General features: G+C 40.1%; 1 protein-coding gene across 2 annotated transcripts; it reads left to right on the forward strand.

Moving 5' to 3' along the window:
• Positions 1-238: 238 nt before the first annotated feature.
• On the forward strand, positions 239-14,668 carry SLC38A2 (solute carrier family 38 member 2). Of its 2 annotated transcripts, XM_061129361.1 has the most exons (16): positions 239-543; positions 1,675-1,872; positions 2,151-2,232; positions 2,381-2,496; positions 5,417-5,490; positions 5,580-5,672; positions 5,803-5,884; positions 7,290-7,372; positions 7,764-7,822; positions 7,914-8,072; positions 8,480-8,559; positions 8,673-8,773; positions 9,358-9,482; positions 9,844-9,988; positions 10,102-10,199; positions 11,669-14,668. In XM_061129361.1, exons 2-16 carry the CDS (start codon positions 1,757-1,759, stop codon positions 11,765-11,767), a joined length of 1,512 nt encoding a protein of 503 aa, XP_060985344.1. In that variant the 5' UTR covers positions 239-543; positions 1,675-1,756; the 3' UTR covers positions 11,768-14,668. The 2 variants fall into 2 exon arrangements, with proteins under 2 accessions (XP_060985344.1, XP_060985349.1); XM_061129366.1 differs by lacking the exons at positions 239-543; positions 2,381-2,496 and having other exon boundaries at positions 1,733-1,872.
• The last annotated feature ends 11,858 nt before the right edge of the window (positions 14,669-26,526 follow it).

Below are 26,526 nucleotides of genomic sequence, written 5' to 3' on the forward strand. Positions count from 1 at the left end.
TTCAAGCTGACCAGAGTGGGCAGAGTGGAGTTAGCCTGGAAGGAGCGGGGGAGGAAGCAGGCGGGGCTGGGCTGCCTGATTCCGCCACCCCGGAGGGGCGCGGGGGGGCAGGGGGCAAGGGGCAGGGGGCGGGGCTTCGCGGGCCCAGGCGGTCCGGGGGCGGAGCCCAGGTGGTGTTGATATACAAAAAGCAGGCTCCCGAAGGCTGGGGCCCCGCCCATTGACGCGTCCTCCCGCTAAAACCCGCCGCTCGCCCCGCTGCTCCAGAGCCGCGCGTCGCTGCCGTCCCGGAGCGCTTTTCTCGCACCGCCGCCAGCAGCCGGACCACGCGCTCCGCACACTCGCGCCTTTCCCTTCAGACGGCGGACGCCGGTCGATTGGGGCGGCAACTTGCCATTTCCTTGTTTAATTAAAATTCTTTTCCTGCTTCTTGTTGGGTTTTTCGTTTTCTTCTGTTTTTCTTTATGATTTTTGTTGACTGAGAAAAACTCACCGAAGTCGTCTGCGTGTTGTTTCCGGGATACAGAAGCCCAGACCACCAAGGTAACACGCGCGGGGGCGTCTGTGCAAAAGGCGCGGGGACCGGGCGGGAGTGGGGGAGGGGCCGCAGCGGGAAGGCAGCTGTGGGTGTCGTTTCTTCCCGGGGAGGGCGTTTTCGGTTTGTGGGCCAGTCTTCTATCTCGGCCTGCAGTGGGGGGGGTCACTGTCCTCTTACGGGCGGGGGAGGGGCGCGGCGCGGGGGCCGTGTGCCCGCCCAGATCCGAGCCGCATCTTCCCGTTAGGGGGAGGGGAAGTCAGTCAGGCCCGCGGTTCCACTGCGACAAGTCTGGTGACTGATTTGAGTTAATAAAAATAATTAAATGCAGGGGTCTTGGAATTTGGGGGAAGGCGGAGGTGGGTTGGGCTTTTAATGTAGCAGAGGCCACGATTGGGGAAGACGAACCGGGAACGTTTGACAATCGGCGATCGATATTGCATCAGTTTCCTTTCCGGGCATAGGAGGGGCCAGCGGGGCGAAGAGCTTGCGAGTGAAATGCCAGTGGACGGGTGTGCTCGAGGGCACGGGCGTGCGCGTGTAAACAAACCCTCGGCACTCTGCGCGCCCTCGGCTCCTCTTCTCGGAAGAAAACTCGTGTCCGCCCTAACGCCCCCTTCGAGTCTGTCTGCCGCAGAGGCATTTCCCTATCTGGGGGCTCCAGGCGTGAAAGGAACGGATTACGCGGCATTGCTATTGTAAATGCTGGAAACAGGGAGTTGTGGCCTGGGCTACATGCAATGCACACCTAGCCAAATATCTGAGTGGGATGTGTGCCCTGCGTGCCTGTGCACGACTAAGGAGGCTGCGGGAAAAGCGAAACAGAGCTCCCCCACGCCCCTTTCGTAAAACTTGGGCTAATAGAGAGGGCAAAACGTTAAATTGCGCGGGAGAGGAGCCTTAGGATCTGGGGGGCGCGGGCCTCCGCGGGCGCAGCGTTGCGGTGGGACCATCTTTGTTCTCGGCGGCTCCGAGGTCTGTACTTTTCCGCCCCTCGGCGCGCGCCCCCGCCCCTCGCGCTCGGCTGGTACTTTTCCACTCGCCTGGCGGGGGATGAATCAGCCGCTCTGCGCCTCCCGGCGGTGTCACGTGACCAGGGCGGGCTCTGCAGTCCTGACGCGCCGCCTCTACCTTCACAGGCAGCCGCGCGGGCTCGTGCGTCTCCAAGGACAAAAGGAACCCAGCGCTACCTTCAGCGCCCGATTCCTCCCGCTGCCCAACATGAAGAAAGCTGAAATGGGAAGGTTCAGTATTTCCCCAGATGAGGACAGCAGCAGCTATAGTTCCAACAGCGACTTCAACTACTCCTACCCCACCAAACAAGCTGCTCTGAAAAGGTGGGAGATGTGTGCGTTTTTAAAAACGGCTTGTGTGCATCGGAAGTTCTTTACCTAGGATTCTGTTGCTTTAAATTATTGTAGCATTTGGAGAGAGCGTGTAATCTCTGGAGGATTATCTGGTGGTTGTGTGGGAATACGCCTTCAGGTCGTGTGAAAGTCGACTACTACTTAATATGCATATAAATTAATGTGTGACAGCTAAACGCGGGGGCGTTTTGTGTTGAAGCATTCCTTTGTGTATTTCAACCAATTTAGGATTTTTTTGTCTTTTGTAGCCATTATGCAGATGTGGATCCTGAAAACCAGAACTTTTTACTTGAATCGAATGTGGGGAAGAAGAAGTATGAAACTGACTTTGTAAGTTAAAAATAATCGTTTGTGTTTCTGTGGCTTTATGGAGTAAAAGAATAGTTTTATTTTTAGATTTCAAGTCTAACTTGCCCAAAGCTGGTTTTCTCCATTTAATTATTGTTATATGTTTGGTTATCCTTTTCCCTCTATGTAGCATCCAGGTACTACTTCCTTTGGAATGTCAGTATTTAATCTGAGCAATGCGATTGTGGGCAGTGGAATCCTTGGGCTTTCTTATGCCATGGCTAATACTGGAATTGCTCTTTTTATGTAAGTATGTGTAAGTAGTGAGTCTGCCACGCAGGGCAGTTAATATGATGATACAGCATATATTTTGGCTCCAGAGACTGAATTTACAGTTGCAGTATTTGACTTAATCATTTGCTTAAAATTTAAAATGTGAGAAATCCAAAAATCTCTTTATTCTGCTACATAACTGCATGATATCAAAAAAGTCAATTAGGTAGGAAAAATTGGGACAACTCTTAAAACTAATAATCCAAAAAGTCTTTGAGTCGAAGGGAATAAAGTTGAATAGGGATTGGATATTTATAAAGAACTGTGGATGGATCCAGGGTAAAATTTTTACTCTGACAAACTCTGAAGCAAGAAATATTTTAAAAGCATGATACCTTCAATTCCGTTTTGTAAATTGACAGTCTCCCCAAGGATCTGTGGCCTCTAATGTACATAAGGAAAACAACTTTTTTTTTAATATATAGGGTGTGGTGGTATTTGTCTAATCTAGAACATGTTTCAGAAAAGTGACTCACAATTTTCTGGACACCGAAAAACAACCATATGTGATATATTTTTTTTTGTTTGGTCTCAATTTTGGTTTTTTTTTTTTTTCTTTTTTTAATCCATGTCTGTGTGATTACCACAAAAAAATATGAATACTTTAAAAAATATCTGCTTTGAATTGCTTTGTCTTTTTCCTTAGTTGTCTAGTTAGAATTAGTTACTCCCATGCTTTCCCACGTGAATACCTAGAATAGGATTTCGGAGCAGGAGAAGACTTTCAAACAGTGGTTTTTAACCATTTTGGGGTCACTGACTCTTGGAGAATATAAAACTATGGACCTTACTTCCAGGAAAAAAGCATAAAAGAAAAATACCTGTGATTTTGAGTATATGTTTTCAGCGATGTTTGTATCATAGCTACTAAGATTGGGCTACAGTGGACTCCTGGCTAAGGCACTTTCTTTTTGGAGTGATTTACTGTGCAGACGAAGAAACCACATATACACATAGCATGGAATTCTCTCTTTGCTACAGTCATATTTTAGTTAGCTGACTGGTGCCTTCTCAAGTTATTTTTTCTACCAGAAGAAAATGTTCCTGAAAAGAAAAGCAAACCTTTGCAAAACTCCGCTTTGTGGTGAAATTCCACATGTGTTAAGTGTGGCTTTGAGCACTGGAAGCTAGGATTCACTCAACTTGCTTCATGAGCCATGAGGCTTTTTGAGGTCTAAGACCAAGAGCCAGGAATTTGCGTAGAAAGAACCCTAGAGTTTTCAAGGTTTTTAGTGGGGTACTTGAATGGCATCATTGTTAAATATTTGAAACTCTTCCTAACTCTTCATGTAAAAACCAGAGGCAATCTTTAAATGTTTCCAGTGTGGTTGTGGTGCAGAATTTACATGAGGTAAAATGCTACCTTTGTTTCATAAGAGAACTCAGAATTCTGATATGTTACCCTTGCACTTTTGAAATTATTTATACTTTAATAGTGTTTGCATATTTGATTATTTAATAAATGGTTGAATAATATCACAAATGCTAAAGTGAGTTTTAAATCCATCACTGTTTTACATGGTATGTGTATCGGTATAAAGGTAAATGGTCCAAAAACCTCATGGCTGCCCTCATCTGGTTACACAACTCTATAGCTTACCCTATAAAGTAGACCCAGTCTTGAGATTGAAAGTGACCTCAAAGGTTATGGAGTCTGTTCATTCCTCATTGTCTTCTCTGTGTAAAAGAGGGACTGAGTTTGTTAGCACACTTCGGACATTGTTTTTGATTAAGCCATGCTTTGTGCAGTTAGTGATGAGGCTGATGGTGTCATTGCCACTGCAGATTAGACACCATGAAACTTTTGGCATTAGAACGGCAGCTGAATGCCACCATCTATGTTTAATGACAGACATCTATTTCTTTGCCAGACCTGAAACGGTGCTTTATTCAGTTTGCCATTTCAGAATTTGGAAAATGTGACTGTCGCCTTGTTTGCAGAGTTTTCTATGAGTTTCCCTGATTTTGATTTTTGGTTGTTGTTGTTGGCTCATTTTAATAAAAAGAAATCTGTTTTTCTTGGCTTGCCTGGTGGGGAGGAAAGGGAAGCTGGAATGAGAATGTGTGCCCTAAAGGAAAACTTAGTGACTGAGTAGAGAACCTTTAGTGCTTCTCTATTCTTTTTTTTTTTCTTTCTCCTGTTCCATCCAAGCGAAACAACTGAAGGAGGAGACAGCCCAATCTCACTGATAGATTGCTTGTTCTCACACAGACATTGTTTAACTTAGTGACAATGCTGGGCTTGTCTTCCATACCATGGGGCGCAATATAATATATCGTCACAGTAGTTATTCCTCTGATGTGTGCTGATGACACCCATCAATTTCACAGACAACGGATGACAGTTTTTTGTAAAGCTGTCCCTGACACTTAGCATGTATCATCCCTCCTTCCTTTGTATAGTCCCATTCCTTTGCTTACCTATATGGTTCAAAGGGACTCCAGACCTTTCCTGAACTTGTTTCAATTGGATTTCCCAAGTAACTGGCAAGTGTTAAAACCGTTTTATAGGTATAGGAACACAGAGAAGTAGCAAGTACATAGCTAATTACCATGGTACCAGAATCAAAATATAAGTCTTATAACTCTACCACTGGAAAGTTAGTCTTTCCAGTGTCTCCCAGCACCTTTGGTTCAGTGGGTGAAGCCTGTTCATAACCAGTACTGCAGAGCTGTTACCTGAGACAGGATGCAATCATGTTTAGTGCCAGGTAAGAGGGCTTGTTGACATTCTAGCCAGAAGAGTGAACACACATCATTGGGGTCATTCTGTCTAGCACACAAAATACTAGGACAAGTTTTGTATTTAATGTTTAAATAAAGTCAAAACGAATTGTCTTTTAAGTATAGACGTGTTTATGTATAACCCTATACCTTTTTCTTCTCTCATCAGAATTCTGTTGACATTTGTGTCAATATTTTCCCTGTATTCTGTTCATCTCCTTTTGAAGACTGCCAATGAAGGAGGTATGGTAGCACTCTATATTTCTAAAACAATTATGCCTGTCATGATTTTCTTTCTCTTCCTTCATGCGTCTGTGTTCTTTAAATTATAGGGTCTTTATTATATGAACAGCTGGGACATAAAGCATTTGGAATGGTTGGGAAGCTCACAGCATCTGGATCCATTACAATGCAGAACATTGGAGGTAAGAGTTTTTAAAAGACGATTTGGGTATAGTTTTTTGCTCTTTATGTAGCAGAGAGTGGTGACAGGCTACTTTTGGTGTCACATGCAACATTTTGCACTTGTAATGGTATAATTTTGTTTTCCTCCAGCTATGTCAAGCTACCTCTTCATAGTGAAATATGAGTTACCTTTGGTGATCCAGGCATTAATGAACATTGAAGATACAAATGGGTAGGTGCTAAGTAAGGTTACTCATAAGAAACAATTGCAGTCTAAAATGGTTAGATACATTTTATCAAAGTTGGATACAAAATGATTATCAGTAAATTTTTTTTTGTTAATATTCCTGTTGAAACTGACCAAGAAGTCCCCCAGAAACTGATTTGAACTTCTCCAAGGAAAGGCCAAGATAGTAGCTAGTTAACTCTGAATAACAAATTTCAAATGTATGTATGAAAACAGGTTTTCTGAAACTACTTACCTTTTCTCCTTACTGTCCCCAGAAGATACAGTTGAATAACTTACACCCCAACCTAAGTTAGCACTGACATTTTGAGTTACATTAAAAATCAATCCCTGTCTGATTTTTGTGAATTGGAAAATCTGTTGAAAATGCAGAATAACAGAAAATGCATGGCCATGCTGTAGAAGCCTTGTCCTTCCAGCAGAGTTACTCATCCGAGCAGACTAACAGGTTTTTATCTAAAGTAAACATGAGGAGGGATAATGTACTTCCCTGCTTACATGCAACTCATTATCTCAAAACAGAAAAGTGTGGTTATCTCTGCGGCATTTGAACCTAATAAGCTGGTCTTTAAATACAAGTTTTCTGTGGGGGGTCTTTATTGCTAAAGTAAGCTGAGTTAGAATTGACAGGCAATTGGAATTTGAAAATAAGTGATTTAAAGCAAGGTGTAGTTGATTACCTAAAAAGGAAAAGGCATTGCTAAAACTTTTAGAGAGGTGCATTACATTTTCTCTGAGTTCAGAAGGGATCTTTTTACTCTTGGAGTCAAGGTGGGTCAGGGTGTCACAACATACTCTTAACAACCTGCAATAAGCTCTTGTTTGGAGGGGACTGGATTTTGTTATTTGTTTTTTGCCTATGTATTTTATTGAACTGTGAAAAAATTTCCTTGTTGAAATGTTTAGTAAGTACATTTGCTAACAAATGTCTGATAGAAACTTGTTTTAAAATTTCCTTGTTTCCAGCATTAAAAAACTGTGAGCTAAAGCTATGACAAAGTTGGTGTATAATTTTCTAAAAATGCTTAAAGATAAGATTAACTGGCTTAACAATGCTGCTTTGTTCCCTACGTTAGTATCAAGCCTTTAAGAAGCATTTTATGTTATGAAGCAGCTGGCAGCCTTCCCAGAGCAAACAATGGGACAAAAGTTATACTGTTTCAGACCCCATTTCTAACCTGAGTGAATATTCACTGTGCACGTTAAGTTAGAAATCTGTTCCTGTGTATGTGGGCTTTTTGAATAAGTGATAACTCTTTCCAACCTGTCTCTTTCTCTTTTTTTTTTTTTTTTTTTTTAAGTATAAAACGGGTCCTGTGAGAAGAAAGGTATGTTATTCTGAGGATATTTATGACTGGTTGTGACCTTGTTTTTCTTTTCTTTTTTTCAGATTGTGGTATCTGAACGGTGACTATCTGGTTCTGCTAGTGTCACTGGTGCTCATTCTCCCCTTGTCACTGCTGAGGAATTTAGGTGAGCAAACCTATCTCTAAAGAGAATTGAAGTGAGCCTCACCAGCTAGTTGACTTTCTCTTAATAGAAATGAATGAGAGCTGAATTAAAGAACCCCAAAAATATACCACTGAGAATCGCAGCGTTTGTAACTTGCCAGTCTTCCAAAAATTCTAGCAAAAGGCCCAAGTACTTGGTTGACCTTTAGAACATCTTGTGCTTTATAAAAAATGCAAAAGGGATAGTTGTTACCGATTTAGCGTGTAACAAGTATTTTTAAGTAATTCTACATCTTATTGTATAAAAATTAGAAATTTCATGTGTCCACACTGCAGCCTTGGAAACAGAATTGAGTCGTCTTTGCCCTAAACCTGTTTTAGGAAATTAATCCCATGTTTTTTCCTCCTTACAGGATATTTGGGATACACCAGTGGTCTTTCCTTGCTGTGTATGATGTTCTTTCTGATTGTGGTAGGTATAATTTTCCTTTAAAGCTAGAGATTGTTTTTCTAAGCCCTGTCACATTATTCATTCTAACAAATGCAAAATAATATATTTTCAGGTGATTTTCAAGAAATTTCAGATTCCTTGTCCTGCGGAAATTGCTTTTCTAGTTAATGAAACAGTAAACGGCAGCTTAGCACAGCCAGCAGCTTTTGTGGGTTTTAATAGGACTGAAAGTGATTCTTGCCAACCACGTTATTTTATCTTCAACTCACAGGTAACTATAATCATTTTGTTTTCAAAGAAAGATTTTAGGGAAGAAAACAGGGAAGATAAGCCACTGGAAGTTTTAACACTCCCAAGGTAAAGGGAGATGAGGTAATAGCTTCCTCTTTAGGAAACATGGTTATTAGCTCATTATTGAAGACTGAGAAGAAAGTGTTGGTTTGTATCTTAAAGTAGATTGAAAGATGAAAAGATCATCTTGTCTCAGTAACTGCCACATTCGGAAGTGAGAACGTTCGTCACACCTAGTGAACAAATTAGAAGAGCTAATTAGGCAAGAAAACATTTTAAGCTTTGATTTCTAAGATTAATGAGTATAAAATGTAAGTTGCAAGAACTGTGATATCACATGAGTTTATTACATCAGGATGTTAAGAAGGTTTTTACTTTTTTTTGCAGACTGTCTATGCTGTGCCAATTCTGACCTTCTCATTTGTCTGTCATCCTGCTATTCTTCCTATTTATGAAGAGCTTAAAGGGTGAGCACTTTAGCAACTTTTATATAAATTAATTGGAAAAGCTGGAAAAATAATAATTACTGCTATAACTACTGCTCTAACATGTATGTGTGTTTTCCTTTGAATTTGCACAGCCGCAGCCGTAGAAGAATGATGAATGTGTCCAAGATTTCCTTTTTTGCTATGTTTCTCATGTACCTGCTTGCTGCCCTCTTTGGATACCTGACATTTTACGGTAAATAATGTCTAGTTTACAAAAAGGACACTTAAGAAATGAAGTTCTTACTTTGTATGTTATAGTTCTGTCACTTTAAAAGCTCACTCTGTTTGAGTATATTTCATATTTGTGATGAGCGATTGAACCTAGAGTTTAGAATTTCCTGTAGTGTATATTGAATCAGTAATTTCTAGAGTATAGGCTCCAAAATCCACCGTTAGCCATATGATGGCATTTTTATATGTGATGTGCTTGCACCTAGGTTCATCCTGACTCTCCTCTCCCATTCCCTTCAGATTATACAACACACACGCAGACTGTAAGCCAAACCATGGGATTTAGCTATTTAGCTCTTGTTGTTTTTAATGGGGGTCATGTGGCTAAATCTCTCCTAGGTATTTAGGAAAATTTTCCTTCAATGTTATTTTAATTGCATTAACCCTAATTCCGAATTAATCTTATTAGCGTCTTAGTTTATAGTCGTTTTGTGAGTAGCTAATAACTTCGGTGCAGATAATAGCTGTAAGTTAGATTTTCTAACTAATCTCCAGAGAGAACAGCACACATGAAGCATTTTTTCTTTTTTTTGTCTTTCTCTATAGAACACGTTGAGTCAGAATTGCTCCATACCTACTCTTCTGTCATGGAGACTGACATTCTGCTTCTCATTGTCCGCTTGGCTGTGTTGGTGGCTGTCACCCTGACAGTACCAGTAGTTATTTTCCCAGTAAGTGATCACCTGCTCTCTTTTCCATAGGAAGGGGTTGTTAGACATGAAGATTTGTGAGATTTTCATGTTCTGTGAGAAGGAAAACACTACTACAGCAATATCAAGGGTTTTTGGTTTTTGAAAGTTTTTTTTTTTTTTAATGTTTTGTCCATCTTTAAAATACATCTTGGGATCTTTTCCCCATAATTCAGGATATAATGATCTTTCTAATGCTTAGATGTTTAGGAAAAGAGCAGTAGAGGAGGGGTACACTTTTAGTATTTAAATAGCTACTCGTTTAGGTATATTTCCTATTGTTTGTCACTCTTTTTTCATTGATTAAAGCTGCAATTTTTATTTCTCCACTTATTTTTTGCAGATCCGGAGTTCCATAACTCATTTGCTGTGTGCATCGAAGGAGTTCAGTTGGTGGCGTCATAGTGTCATCACAGTGTCTATCTTGGTGTTTACCAATTTGCTTGTCATCTTTGTACCAAATATTAGGGATATCTTTGGTTTCATTGGTAAGTTTTAGGAAGTAGCAAAGTTGATTGAAATATCAGGAGTTTTACAGTTAAAAAAGGAATAACAAGTGATTCATTGAATTCTTAAGAAATAGTCAATGCTGTTTTTACAGGTGCATCTGCGGCTGCTATGTTGATTTTTATTCTTCCATCTGCGTTCTATATCAAGTTAGTGAAGAAAGAATCTATGAAGTCTGTACAAAAGATTGGGGTGAGTGAGAGTTTATGACCAGAATAAGAAGAATAATAATAGTCTAATGCCAGAAGTTCCTCAACTGATTGTAATTTTAGTCTCTTAAATGTCATTTATTGTAGTTTCATTTTTAGTTTCTGATAAATATACCTATAACTGTGTACTTCACAGATGGAAGAATGGGGGAGGAGGGGAGGTGAGAGATGGTTTGCCTTCTGATATGTATTCTTAAGTTTATCGCAAGAAAGTTACTGGATACTTTAGAAACAGGAATAGAGGTTAAAAGTAACTTTGACCACCTGCTCTGTGACAGGCACTTAAATGGGCCTGGAGTGTTTAAAAGAGGAGAAAATGGCGTATTTAGTCAAATAAGACCATTTTCAAAGCAAAGCTCAAGTGGGGTCAGGGGGTTATTAAACTGTAAAGTATAATTATAACAACTGATTTTACAAAGATTATGATATGTTAACCACAAATGATCCTGGTGGGAATACTTAGAAAAAAGACTGCATTTCAGTCCTTTTTCTCCACTACTGTTGTCTGACTGAAGTACTAGAAATGCTTACGAACCAACAACTGTTATTTTGTTTTACTGGTGCAGTAATTGAAGAGTAGAATTAGAGTAGACCTACTCATGTCTTTCAGAAAAACCTCCAGCTTCAGCTCAGGCTGCATTTTTAAGATAATTTAGATTTTATTTTATAAGTTAAGATTTTTCCCTTTTAAAAAATGCAAAAATATCATTCCAGTTCTGTTGTGTGCAATAGTTTATTTAGTAAAGGAAGATTATTTACTTTTTCTTTTGATACAAAGGAATGAGAAGGGAAAGTTTGGGAAGATTTTAAAGATACAGTAACATAGTATTATATAGATAACCCCTTGATCATTCAGTGGCTTCCCTTGTGGCTCAGATCATAAAGAGTCTTCCTGTAATGCAGGAGACCTGGGTTCCATCCCTGGGTCAGGAAGATCCCCTGGAGAAGGAAATGGCAACCTGCTCCAGTATTCTTGCCTGGAAAATCCCATGGACGGAGGAGCCTGGAAGGCTACAATCCACGGGGTCACAGAGTCAGACACAACTGAGTGACTTTACTTACTTTGATCATTCAAGACAGTTCAGCAAGCTAAACTGTAGCTATGTGAAGTAATACGGACACACTTAGGAATTTATTGTATGTGCTAATTCACTCGGTTGTGTTCAGCTCTTTGGGACCCATTGACTATTGCTCACCAGTGCAAATCCTGTGTCCATGGATTTCTCCAGGCAAGAGTACTGGAGTGGGTTGCCGTTTCCTACTCTAGGGGATCTTCCCAACCCAGGAATCAAACCCACATCTCTTGTGTCTCCTGCACTGGCAGGCGGGTTCTTTACCACTAGCGCCACCTGGGAGGCCCTTTAGAAATTATAAGCCTATTCTTTAAAAGTAGAAGAATATTTAGCATATATGTTTTGTGGCTTGCTGATCTGTTTTCTCTGCTCATTGCAGGCTATGTTCTTCCTGCTAAGTGGCATAGTGGTGATGACTGGAAGCATGGCCTTGATTGTGTTGGATTGGGTCCACAATGCCCCGGGAGGTGGCCATTAACCACCACCTCTAAAACTCCACAATAGTCCATTTGATGCCAGTGTTGAGTCCACAGCTCTCAACTACTATGAAATTTCACCTAATGTTTTCAGTTTCACTTCCTTTTGAAGTGCAGATTCCTCGCTGGTTCTTCTGAGTGCAGAATAAGTGAACTCTTGTTTTGTTTTGCTTTGTTCTTAAAGAAACTATTCTGTATGGTAGAAATGGATATTAACACCAAACCACGAGTCTCGGGTTATCGGAAGTGACAATTTTATTCCATTCCAGAGAATGGACGAACTCTTAACTTTAATCAAGCCACATGTTTGGCTGTGTCATTGTTTAACTTGGATATTTTATGATTTTACTTGAATGTGCCTAATGGAACCATTCGATGTGAGAAACAATTCTTTTTAATTTACAGCAAAGTATTGAAATAATCATTGAGAAAAACACTATTAATTTTTTGTACCAAAAATATTCAAAGACCTCAGAAGCACTATTTTATTTTTTAAAAATTGCTTTTTTTGAACTTTATCCAAAAGCAATTGTCAATGAATTCCATGAAAAAAATCATTGTTATTTAAAAACAATTACTACTAGTATTATGAAATGATTTGCCTTTTTGTAGGCATACTAAGCCAAATACTTTTTTTTATCCAAAATAATTTTTAGAGAAAATGATATAATGAAAAATTATACTGTAATTAGGAGCATTTTCCATTCAGACTTTACCTTTAAAGGACAATTGGTTGATTGTGGCTACACCAAATCAGGTGAACTCTGTTCATCACTTTTCTTCTCTATCCCCAAATATTTTTGTTCATTTACACTCTGCAATATTTATGGCTTCAGTCTATTAGAATGGAAGATAATGCAGGTATTTCTGTGGGAAATAAAATAACTAATTTTGAGGTACCAAATAGTGCAATTGGGTAAAACAGGGTTTATTCAGTTGCATCTGCCTCCAGAGTTGGGTTGACAGCTCTGGATTTTTTTGGGCCAGCCCTTTTTTGGCATTGCTTCCAGAAGTGGAAAATGGGCATTTGATGGCTGTAGGCCAAAACTGTTCTATCCAGAGAGGACAACTTTTCATATGGCTCATCTGCTATGGAAGTGTGAATTACTTGACAATGTATGGTTTAGTTGTGTTCATGTTTTGTCTACAGTAGAGGTCTAGTTAATCCATAGGTTACACCTATATTTGGTATAAGTTCTCTTCATACAGGCCACTGGGTTTCTCATGCAGTAAGCTTTTTAAAAAAACTCATGTGCACTGGATTGTCATCTCATTCTTGTACAACGTAGAAGTACTTGTTTACATCCAACAAATGGTTAGCTAGGGAAAACAGTGCACCCTGAGTGTAACTATTGGTCCGACTGCATGATCACCCTTCCATTTCAACTCCAGTTAGAAGTGAAAAAATTAACTTGGCTTTAAGAGCACATTTATTGTACGTCATGGTGTATGGTGAATATGTTATTAAATAATGTGGTACTTTGCTCGTTAGGCATAATGTCTAAAATCTAATACACATAATTCCATTAGTGGTTGAGGGAAGCAAATAATGGAATCATCAATTGGTCACCTGACTGTAAGGTTGTTCTCTTGAACTTAACATTTTTAGTTTTAGGCAAGGGCCAGAAATGTGGCAGACATGATTTTTGTTACGCATTCTTGTATTATATGTGACTCAGTTGCAGACAAGATGTGTCTGTAGTCAGAGACCCTTGTGGAACTGAACTGGAAGACGTCTTGTAGTGCTCCATTGGGTGAAACCAATGGTCCATTTTTGTTTGTTTCTACAAAAATGAAAGTGGGGACCATCTCGAAAGGCAGTGAGAAGACGGATTCTACAGCACTGCTTTCATTCAATTGGGCTTTTGGCACTCCATTCGAATCCAGAACCTCACCTCTAGCTCAGACCAAGAATTGGCACTTCTGCTTGAATTCCTGGAAAGAATCGCTGGTTTTGTATCTTAAGACTTGCCTGGGAATACCTCTACAGTTTACATCCTTTTATTTGGGAGAAAATACCGAGGCAACCAGGAAGAAATGAAAAAAAAAAAAATTCAATGTGGAAGGTTCCTCCAGTCCCCTGGCTATTTGAGGTTCCAAATCAACTGCCAAGGGTAAATTTCATTGCATGATTTTCTTGGAGCTATCTTTGTCTACCTGGAGGTTCCTAAACTGAATTCCCAGTAATGAGCAGTCTTCAGTATTAAAACCACTGTCTTGTCACCTCATTTTGCATTACTGTCTTCCGTGGATGTTTCAGTTATAACTAATGTTATTTATAGAACAGCATTAATCCATTAAAGCTAACCTATTTTTCAATATTTATGATAATCTTATGTACATACAGTGTCTGTCCATATGTATTTGTAAATAGGTTGTATATAATATCAGGTTTGGGTCTTGGGTTGAAATGTATATATCCTTATAAGTTTCTTAACTGCATTTTGATGAATTCACACTATCTATAAGAATTGTCCCAAAACTACCTGTACAGAGATTTCAGTAAACAAATTGACAAATTGTGTAAACACTAAAAATTTAGAATACTGTTAAAATTGTATTTGCAATAAACAGAATACATGAACAGCATTTTTTTCATGAAAACTTGGTGCAAGTTCAGATCTCTTAAATTTTAAATAAGGTCTAAATTTTCAAAATGTAGCTATTAAAACATTAAAACATGATCTAGTGTAATGAAATCAAATATGCTGTAGTGTGGTGGAAGACCTTTGAGAACCTGGATATGTGGTAAGCTTTCTGTATATAATGTAAATATGTACCCCCACTGTACTGTCGTAGAGGCCAACAATTCCAGTAAGACTTGTTGGCAAAGAGTGCTACACCGTTTCAATGAAACATTGTATGTTTTAACTAAACTAAAATAAATACATGCTTAATCCTGAGTAGCAGTGTTTTATTTAAAGCAGTGATAAGTCGTGTCTGGTGTGTTTTGTTAAGTGCAATAAGGTAGCATTTAGTAAGGGTTCATATAGTGTTAGTGATTATGATGAAGAAAAAATGGTCATCAAAAACGTTTGTGTCCCAAGTATTTGGAGGAATGGGAAAAAAATGTTAAAAAGATCTGGAGGACCAAATCTTGGACCTGCTGTTAAGGAAACAGTGCACCGTAATCACACCTGGGGAGCTTTTTTTAATGTGCCACTATTTGGGGACTCCAGGTCCAAGAACTAGGATCCGGAATGGAATTGAGTTTTCTGGAGCATATGCCTATGTAGGCTGATTCCATGGGTCTGAAGGGCAGCCTGGGAATTTTTGTTTCCCCAGAAAAGTATCCAAGTGATTTCTGATGCATAAGTAAAATAAGGGGTGCTGAAATAGGCCTGGGAAGAAGTCAGGTGTTCCAGTAAAGGAGAGGAAGTGCTATGGCTGGAGAGAGATCAGAACAGCTGAAGGTTACCCTAGGGATGGACATTGAAGAAGGTTACTGACAAACACGGTAGTTCAGGTGTGGCCTGCTGGTTGGTGAAAAAGCTTGAGGCTTAGAAAGTGAAATATCCAAAACAGGTGCCAGGGAGTGGTTCCAAAGACAAAGGGAACCTTATACATGGAAGAAATTTATATCCAGTTACTAACATTGTGCAAGAGGAAAGGAATTATTTGTGTTTAGAAAGTACAGCAGAATTTGCAACATCTCAAGAACAAAGGACTAGCAGAGTTTCTAGTCATCTGAGAAGCTTTAATGAAACACCTACTGTGTGCAAGTAACATGCTCATGGAAAGAGCCTGGGGTAATGTGTCAGACTCAGGTTTTCACAGAGTCCATAGTTTTCAGTTACACCATTTTTAAAACGTAGTGAAATGATTTCATTTTTAAGAAATACTGAACTCGGGATGCCAGTTTATTGATGCTGAAATTTGAAATCTATTTGGTGGGTGGGTCCCTTGAGATCAAATTTCAGCACTACAGAGAGCCATATATTTCCAGTAAGCTTGAGGAATAACCAAGGAACAGAAAAATCCAGAGCTGTTTATCATCTTGGAAATACTCTTACCTAGAGAATTCATTTTAGTTCAGTTTCTGACAACAAAGTAAAGAAGATCCACTTAATTAACATAAGCAAGAATGATGGCAGAGACTTCCTGTTAAAAGACAGCTCCAGCTGTCTACTGGAGCAGAGAGTGACCTTGTCAAGAAGAACAACCTGATGGAGTCAATTTGCCTGGACTGGGAAGGAGGGGCCGTCCTGTCATGGCTATAAAAGGAAGAGCTTGACATACCCACACCACTGCTGCTGCTAAGTCACTTCAGTTGTGTCCAACTCTGTGCGACCCCCTAGACGGCAGCCCACCAGGCTCCGCCGTCCCTGGGATTCTCCAGACAACAGTGGAGTGGGTTGCCATTTCCTTCTCCAAAGCATGAAAGTGAAAAGTGAAAGTGAAGTCGCTCAGTCGTGTCTGACTCTTGCGACCCCGTGGACTGCAGCCTTCCAGGCTCCTCCATCCATGGAATTTTCCAGGCAAGAGTACTGGAGTGGGGTGCCATTGCCTTCTCCGGCCAACACCATTGGACCTCTAAAAACTTTTATGAGATTCATATGAAACACATTTTTATCACTTTCTAAAATAATGTTAAAATATCCATTTGGTATTTGCATTGGACTGCATCAAAATAGTAGTTTAGCTATGGAAGCATTAATAACACATCCAGCAAAAAATCTTTTGTCCCTTCATTTTGAAGTAATTGTATTTCTTGAAAAAAAAAATGGCAGTGAGCTTCTTAGAAGGAGATTGGGGTACCTCAGAAAGTTAAAAGTTAAACAGGCTAATATGACCCACCAATCCCACTGGTGGGCATACACATTGAGGAAACCAGAATTGAAAGAGACACGTGTACTCCAATGTTCATCGCAGCACTGTTTATAATAGCAGGACATGGAAGCAACCCAGATGTCCATCGGCAGATGAATGGATATGAAAGCTGTGGTACATATACACAATGGGATATCACTCAGCTATTAAAAAGAATGCATTTGAATCAGTTCTAATGAGGTGGATGAAACTGGAGCCTATTATACAGAGTGAAGTAAGCCAGAAAGATAAACACCAATACAGTATATTAATGCATATATATGGAATTTAGAAAGATGGTAACGATGACCCTATATGTGAGACAGCAAAAGAAACAGCAGATGTAAGGAACAGACTTTTGGACTCTGTGGGAGAAGGCGAGGGTGGAATGATTTGAGAGAATAGCATTGAGACATGTGTATTATCAAGTGTGAAATAGATCGCCAGCACAGGTTTGATGCGTGAGGCAGGGTGCTCAGGGCTGGTGCACTGGGATGACCCTGAGGGATGGGGTGGGGAGGGAGGGGAGAGGGGGTTCAGGATGGGGACACATGTACACCCATGGCTGATTCTTGTGAATGTATGGCAAAAACCACCACAATATTGTAAAGTAATTAGCCTCCAATTAAAATTTTTAGAAAAGAAACTTGTAAAATAAAAAGTTTAACAGGCTAGATTTATTCTAGAGACCTCAATGACAAGTGTGCAGACTTCACTATGGGGCTCCACAATTAGATTCAGAGCAACTTCTCCAGCCAACTTCTGGAGATAAACTCTGGCTAATAAAGGGTCCTAATTTCTAGTCAGGTGGACAGGTGGACAGGTGGATAGCAGAGCCATGGCTGCAGGACCCAGCCCCATGGTTGGGAGAACAGTTTTCACAGAAAGAGTCCTGCATCCTAGGAAACACCTCAGTTCCAGACAAATTAGAATGGCTGATCTAATAAAATAGTCCAGAGACACCAATAACCAGTTTCTTTGGATTTCTTTTTTTCTAGACTTCCAGGCAGTACACCTGCCTTCTCTTATGACTTTGCTCTAAACCCAGTAGATTATAGCTTCCTCAAATCACATCCGTTCTGATTTCTCCCCACAAGACTTGTATGCTTCATAAAAACAGACATCTGAGTTTTCATTAATTTACCCCCAACACAACAATGTCTAGTAAATAGTACATGCATTCTGAAAACAATTGTTGAATTAATAAATATGCCCTTTGCAGCATAGTTGAGGTGAGGCTCAAAAATTTACTAAATGCTTGCCAAATAAATAGAGCTAGTATCATGAAATTAAACACTTAGACTTAAAAAATAGAGTTCAGTCATCTTTAACAAGGGGTCTCCATATATACCCTACCGTATCTAAAATAGCTAGCTAGCGGGAAGCGGTTATATAGCACAGGTTGCTCAGCTCCAGGCTCTGTGATGACCTAGAGTGGGATGAGGGTGGGAGGGAGGGGATATATGTTTATATATAGCTGATTCATTTTGCTGTACATCAGAAACAAAAACATTGTAAAGCAACTAAATTCTGATAAAAATTTAAAAAACAACAACAACAAAACATAAAAAACAAAAACAAGAGGCCTCCAGTTGGAAGGCTTTCTTGCCTAGCCTATGATCTGCCTCCAGGTGGCAGAAGCCATCTTTAACCTCTGCAACGTGAGTCTGTACTTGCGACATCGTTTTCCAAATCCTAGTCAAATTTGGTTGTCCCCCACATGTTGTGAGGAAAACATTAACACAGCAAGCCTGATTCAAGGGAACCCTGCGTGACCCTTGGCCAACTCCTGGGAATGCTACCCTCAGAATGTTCTTTATGTAATGATCAATGATTTTGTTACAAATCCTTGAAGAACAGATCATCCTATACTGGCTTTTCAGGTTGCTTTATAAACACCAAGATTGATGACATGCACCTGATGTCATTATTGGAATTCTGAGTTTTGATTGCTAAGCCTGGTTGCAGAGCAGGATATGCCTATGTGACTGCTGCTACTGCTAAGTCGCTTCAGCCGTGTCCGACTCTGTGCAACCACATAGACGGCAGCCCACCAGGCTCCCCTGTCCCTGGGATTCTCCAGGCAAGAACACTGGAGTGGGTTGCCATTTCCTTCTCCAATGCATGAAAGTGAAAAGTGAAAGTGAAGTCGCTCAGTCGTGTCTGACTCTTAGTGACCCCATGGACCGAAGCATACCAGGCTCCTCCATCCATGGGATTTTCCAGGCAAGAGTACTGGAGTGGGGTGCCGTTGACTTCTCCAGCCTATGTGACTAGCCCCCATAAAAGCCTTGGAACTTGAGGCTCATTCGGACTTCCCCAGGCAAAGACATTCCACACACACCCCTATAGTTGAGTGCTAACAACAACAACAAAAAACATTCTTGTGTGACCTTGGGCAAAAAAGGTCTTGGAAGCCCATGACGGTCCTCTCTGGTATCCCCTGCTGTGTATCTCTTTCCTGTTGCATTTGCTCTGTATCCTTTCTTGTAATAACCCTTGTGTGTGTATGTTAGTTGCTAATTCATGTCCAACTTTTTTTGACCCCATGGACTGTAGCCCCCAGGCTCCTTTGTCCATGGAATTCTCCAGGCAAGAATACTGAAGTGGGTAGCCATTCCAGGGAATCTTCCTGACCCAGGGATCAACCCGTGTCTCCAGCATTGCAGGCAGATTCTTTACCATCTGAGCCACCAAGGAAGCCCTTAGCAGTGAATAATACCTGCTATTGAGTCCTTAGAGTCCTTCTAGTGAATCACCAAATGAAACACTTACAGTGTCTTTTTTCCTCTAAACCATCAAGCTGCAAATTTCAGCATTAATTATTTTCTCTGGCTGAAAGACCCAAATCAAGTTTCACTAAATATTACCTGGGTGTGGGTGCCAGAGGATTACATAGTAAAGGGACTTTTTACCTTGAACATGCCACCGTGTGCAGCTTCATAAAATCCCACTTGACGTATTCTTCCCCCAGGTCAGCCTGGCTGTCCTATGAACTAGAGCTTTTCTCTGTCCACCCTTCCTTGCACACCATGTCCCCTCTTCTCATGAGTAGTTCAACTCTGTCCTCAAATCAGCCAATTCATCTCAGGAAAAACAAAATCTTGGAGTCATCAGTACCCACTCTCCTGAGACGGCAGTTTACTTGTCATATCTTTTTATTTCCACTCTCCTCTTAAAAGATATCACTTCTGCTCCCACCCTTCCTAAATGTCTGACCTTAGTATTCTTTCTAACCACTTACAGTACTTTCCTTGAAAGGAGTTCTGGTAAGTTCAACTTTTTCATCTGACTATTATTATTTTTTTTAAATGTGATGTAGGGCCCAACCTATACAGTAGATAAAAACAGAGCTGTGGTGATTGAAACTGTCAGAGGTGAAGTCTAGATTCTAAGGACTCAGCCTCCCAATTCTTTGCACCTGCTTCATCCCGCCACAATGGTTCATAAGGTGCAGCCTTAACCTAGGGCTCTATGCAGTGGGGTTCGAAAAACATGGCTCGAAGTTCTTTCAGGAGAACGAGACCCCAAGGTAACAAGAATCCTGTCAGCCAGAAGCTCAGCTGCTGCATCCCCTCTTTCTTGCATTACTGGCAGAATGGTGACCTTGGTTTCCTGTCTACAATTCAGTCTTCTTTACCTCAATACAACCCAATAGCCTCAAGATGAAAACGAAGTTCACATAGAGGTCAAGTCTCCTTGATGGTGAATGTGTTGCTGAGGAGATAAGCAAGTCCTTCCAGATATATCTAAGATGGAGAGGTGAAGAAATCAAAGTGGAAAAGAGACATAATGTCAAATAATCCATTTCCTGTCCCCTACTCAACAATGATGCCATTGCCAAAAACTGCCTTCAGGTTGCTGAAATTGTAGCCTTTCTAAATAGGTAGGATAAGAAACCTTAAAAACATGGTGACCATCAGTTAGATTTAGTTCTGGAGGTCTTTAATTTTCAAAGGACAAGTGATCATAAACCGATCTTCTGAATCATCTGCTTCTTAAAGATTTGGGAAATTAATCCTAGATCCTAAGTGTATAACTTTAAACTTCCAAAGTTATACATGCTTACTGAAAACGTGGCAAAATCATACATCAGTATAGTTTTTAAGAGTAAAGTATCTGGTCTAAATAGGCAGTAAAAGGAACCAGATATATTGAGGATGCCTACTATAAGGATACAATTCTAATAAGCAGCTGTTTATTTCTCTTGGGGGGAAAAATATCCCTTAAGTTTTGGTAAATGATGTATTTTCTTTCAGTATCTCCAATCTACTATAACCTATCATGGAATCATGCTGCATTCCAGGCCAAAACTAAGCTATATATCTTTTTAATTTCCTTTTATTTTCTTCATCTTTTGCCTTTAAAGTGACTCAAAGTCTCCAGAGATGTGGAACTCATGGTTCACAACCCTTCTGCTCCAGATAGAGGGGTTGTATTTTTAAACTGATCTCTAAATAGAAAGATCCAAAGAAGGAAATACGTGAAATATGAGAATCTCTTCTCAAAATGCATGAAAGCCTCATAAATTTGAAAACGTTCTTCTCTCATAAACTGCTCCAAAAAGAAATATTTAGTACTTACTGCCTCCATTGGAGGCAATGAAGCAAGCAAGTGAACATTCCTTCTTGCTAGTGGGGTAGAAGTTAGTGAAACAAGACTCTTCACACACAGACACACACACACACACATTACATGTAAGCAATAATTAAATTTAAAGGCCACCACAGATTTCACAATACTTACTGAAGAAAACTTAATAATCACCAATGCCAGGAATGGTTACACATTAATAATCACTGCCACAGTTTATGGGAAGTCTAGGGGGAAAAGCACGACCTTGTGGTTGTGCAAAACTTGTTCAAGATCCGATTTGTCATTACTAGCCGTGTGATCTCCAGCAAGTTCCTTAAGGTTATGTATGTCCATGACTCAGCTGGCTTCCTTTCTAATACAATTTAGCATAATTCCCATCAGTTAGTGTTTAGCACATGCCAGCTACTGAGTTGAGGAGAATTCTAGGGGTGGTCCTGAGGGAGTTGAGGCAAAAGTCATCCACAGCATCAACCTTCAAGTCCAGGACTTCTGGGTGATGTATAGCATTCCCCTTCATTGGGCTGCTACCCTATTATGTCTACATTAGGTCTAGATGTGATTCTTCTTGCTGAAAGTCCTAGGAACTAAAAAGATATCAGCCCTCAATACACTGTACACTGAGGATCATAGGTAAGGTCAGTGCACCAAATACTCCTGGAAGTCCAGGTCTGTAAATTCTAAATTCTAAAATTCTAACAATTCTAAAATATTGCTGAACCAACCCGGGGAGGGCTTCCTCCCCTGAGACGGGATAAGTTTTTAATTAGGCTCCGATTCTGCCTTCACAAGGAACTCTTAAATCCTCTTGTCTTCATAGCCCTTGAATGAACCCTCTGTAAGAGTCTTTCCTTTATGATATCCTATTTAGCCTTTAGTGGGAATTACTGAATAGCTCTTCCTTAGATGTGAGGCAGTTTTTCTGGGTGTGAGCCCATTTTCTACTCATCGAAGCTTGGGACTGAGGACTGTTTTAAATCCCAAGCAGTCACTTTCTCCTTTCTAGGCTAGTGGTCCCTTTAGCATTTTTAACTCTCTAAAAAATTTCATCCTTTTCTCATCCGATTTTAATCAATTTCATATACCAATAGCCATACCCACAGTTCTTTGTGAGATATACTTTTTTAAATTCAAGTTTATTTTGAGATAAAATTAATATATCCTGCACTTCACTCATTTAACATGTAAGATTCAACAGCTTTTTAGTATCTTCACTGAATTATGCAACCATTGCCAGTAATTACAGAACACTTTCATCATCTCAGAAAGAAACCCCATACCCATTAGCAGTCATGCTGATTTCCCCCACTTTCTCCCACCCCAGCTCTTTCAGCAATAGGCAAAATCTACTTTCTGATGCTATGCATTTGCCTATTTTGGACATTTTGTATTAAAAGGATCATATAATATATGGTTCTTTGTGCTTGGTGTCTTTCACTTAACATAATATTTCCAAGGTTCATCCACATCGTGGCATGTATCTGTACTTAATTTTTACTGATAAATAGTATTTCTTTGTATGGATATATTGTATTTTATTTATCCATCAAGCAATAGACATTTGAATTATTTCCATATTTTGGCTATTATGAATAATGCTGCTATATACATTTATGCACAAGCTTTTGAAAGGACACAGTTTTGATTTTTCTTTAGTCATACATCTTGAATTTTCTATATGTCTTTGCTTTATTGCTTCTCTATCTCTTTCTCTCTCAACTGCAATTACTTTGGGCCTATCTTTGGCAGGAAAGCCACACTCTTAGTTCATTAACCCTATTTTGTTCAGTTGAAAAGTCATAGCAGGTGCCAGCTTAATCCACACAAATTTTAACAATATGCCCAATGGTTTTTTTTTTTTTTTTTATTAGTTGGAGGCTAATTACTTCACAACATTTCAGTGGGTTTTGTCATACATTGATATGAATCAGCCATAGAGTTACACGCATTCCCCATCCCGATCCCCCCTCCCACCTCCCTCTCCACCCGATTCCTCTGGGTCTTCCCAGTGCACCAGGCCCGAGCACTTAACAATATGCCCAATGGTTTTATCTTGATTATTGCTCCAGGACTATTCTAATCAGACTTTGTTATCAGAGAATTGCTCAGTGCTACTTTTTACTGTTTGAGGCCTCTTGCAACCCTATCATTTCCCAAATTTATAGACACTCTCTATTCCCTTTCCTGCTGATACACTGGCCAATTGTTTTCTGAGCTCATCTATTTTTTATGATAACTTGCCAAACACGGTCAATAACAACCAATACTGGCCAATCTCTTCTTGTAAGGCTACAAGTTATTAGGAACTTGATATGCTTTCCAAATTACCTCAGATGACAGTTTTACCAAAAGTTTGCCAGTGCATTATATGGATATGGGTTTCCCAGATAGCACTAGTGGTAAAGAACCCGCCTGCCATTGCAGGAGGTGTAAGACTCGTGGCTTCAGTCTCTGGGTGGAGAAGATCCCCTGGAGGAGGGCATGGCAACCCACTTCAGTATCCTTGCCTGGAGAATCCCACGGACAGAGGAGCCTGGCGGGCTACAGAGATTAGGGTCACAAAGACTCGGACATGACTGAAACAGCTTAGCACACACAATACGGCTGTGCATCCATTCAACCTCCAATAATAGTTCTCTGCCACCTGCTACCAGCCCCAAAGCTAGTACCTCATTTTGTGGAGATTTAATTAAAACAAAACAATCTATGACATCCAGGCTAGGCTAGGTGATGCTCTGGTAAAACAACAAAACAAAACCCCCAGAATCTCAGCAGCTTAATCTTAGGGAAATTTAGTTCTTGCTTATGCTGCATGTTCAACGCAGTCCACCAAGGCAATGAGAAAGTAAAAATAGCTTGGACTGTAAAGATCTGTCCTGCCATTCTTTAGACTGGACTAAAAGACATAAATAAAGCCAGCTGCAAAGTTAACAAGAAACAGTATTTCCCCCAAGGACACACTGCACTGTTAAGCGTCATACAACTCTCTCCTTTAAGTGACTGCTTTCTTCCTCATTTGGAAACTATTCTCTGAAATCAGAGACTGTCAGAAGTGTAAGTAATTTGATACTTCGAGGAAATTTCAGAGGAAGATTGATGTATTACTCTCCAGTGTTCAATACCTTTGCTAGAGCAGAAACTTGTCTGTTAAACTAAAATGAACATTCTGTGCACAAGTGGATATGATATTATTCATTATGGTTTTATTTGCTCCGACAAAGTAAGGGAACATCCTAAATATCCTTTTATATTATTTAGTCACTCAGTCGTGTCTGACTCTTTGCAACCCCATGGACTGTAGCCCGCCAGGCTCCTCTGTCCTTGGGATTTTCCAGGCAAGACTACTAGAGTGGGTTGCCATTTCCTTCTATAACCCATTTTTATGTCTCTGGTTAAATACAAGTTGACACATCCATTCACAGAATACTATGCACCTATTGAAAAGGTTGAGTCAAGTGTATATTTGTTAATGTGAAACAGTCTCCAAAACATAGTGTGATAAAAATGAGAATGATATGTACGGTGTGCTAATGTTTGAAATAAGAAAGGTGCGTGTGTGTGTTTAAGTGTGAAACATGTGCATAGAATAGTTCTAGAAGGGTACAAAAAAATTTGATAACAAGGGTCGATGACCAGGAGGGAACTGAAGGACTAGGAGAGAGGTAGTGAGGGGGTTGATAAACCAGTTCTTTGGGGATAAACACCCTATCTGTAGAGTTTGATTATTTCTGTGGTGTAAATGCGGCCATTGTGGCCAATTCAAGAGAATAATGTTTTAACATTGGAGCCAATGCATAAAATGAAACAATAAACTTCTGAATTTAAAAAAAAATTTAAAAGAAATGTAAGTAATTTGATTTAAATTGTTATCAGTAAGAGTGGAACAATGCACTCTTGTCTGGGGAGGGGAGTGGTCTAAGTTACTTTGATGCAGAGAAGCAATCTGGATTGATAGCGCGGGTGCAGAGCTTCAGATAGTTTCTATTCCACATCTATATTAGCTTTCTTGTTATCAAGGAAATGAGACCCTGGGTCTCCTTTGCACTCTGAATATGAGGTTGACCACTTTACACTGCCTTACTTTGCTTGTGAAAGTGAAGTGAAAGTGTTAGTCACTCAGTTGAGTCTGACTGCAATTTTAGGGACTGCCAGCTCTTCTGTCCATGGAATTCTCCAGGCAAGAATACTGGAGTGGGTTGCCATTCCCTTCTCCAACAGATCTTCCCGACCCAGAGATTGAGCCCAGGGAGAATATCAAAACACTGATTTATTTAAATTTTATTAACCCTAGCCATAGCCTTTACCCAGAATTCCTATCCTAGTTTTACCTTTTGCTTTGGTTAGTGTGACGCTCCACAGCGTCTCTGATTTGTGATCTCTTTCATAGCAATGGGCCAATAAATTTGATTTTTCCTAGCAAAGGGTTTGTGTTCAGCGGTGTGGGGTTGATTGGGCTGACAGGGCATTCAACTCATTGTAAACATTTGACAATGGAAGATTTGTATTTTGTATAATGAAATAAATACAGGTTCTTGTCTGGCTCTGCCTTGACCCTAAACTATCTTAGTCTTCTGAAGATGAGTTATGCCTTTTCTGGAAAAATGGAGCCAGTTGGTCTGTATAACACAAGCCCTCACTCACAAAAACCATGGGTTTTACAAATAACAATAGCTAAAATCCTAAAGCTTCAGGGGAACTTGGGTACCAGGCTGTCTCTTAAAATTCCATGGGAGCGCAGCAGGGTTGCTACTGAGCCCATTTCTGTCTAACACCCTAGACCCTAACACCCTAGTTAGAGGATAGCACTGCACTGTTTCCTGGGATAGTTGATCCCTCTCAATAGCATATAGAATAAAAGAGAAAGGAAGAGTTGTAATGTAGTCCTTTCTCTACTCCCGATCCATCAATGTGGTTATCCCTAGAGAATAAGGAAGTGGCTATTTGGAGTTGCAGCAAGAAGCCTCAGAGTTAGAAACTGGGGACGTACACAGAGAAAGGGGTCAGATATCGGCTATTGTCCCAACAAGAAACAGATGTGGACAAGATAAAAGGAACTAACAAAGAACTAACTAATAAAGAATCTGGGACAAGCAATAGCACAGAGCCATTACCACTGCTTGTCTGAAGAGGCGAAGGGAGGGAAATGTAAAGCCTATTGAGAGCCCAGAAACTCCAAGTTCATCATCAGTCACTTGTCATTCCTTCCTCCCCTGCCAGCCCCAGCCCTGGGGAGCTACTAATATAGTTTCTGTCTCTACGAATTTGCCTATTCTAGGTATTTCATATAAATGGAATCCTACAATATAATGCATTTTGTACCTGGATTCTTTCACTTAACATAATGCTTTCAAAGTCCATC

This window comes from Dama dama, chromosome 3 (genome assembly GCF_033118175.1).
Source record: "Dama dama isolate Ldn47 chromosome 3, ASM3311817v1, whole genome shotgun sequence".
Lineage (NCBI taxonomy): Eukaryota > Metazoa > Chordata > Mammalia > Artiodactyla > Cervidae > Dama > Dama dama.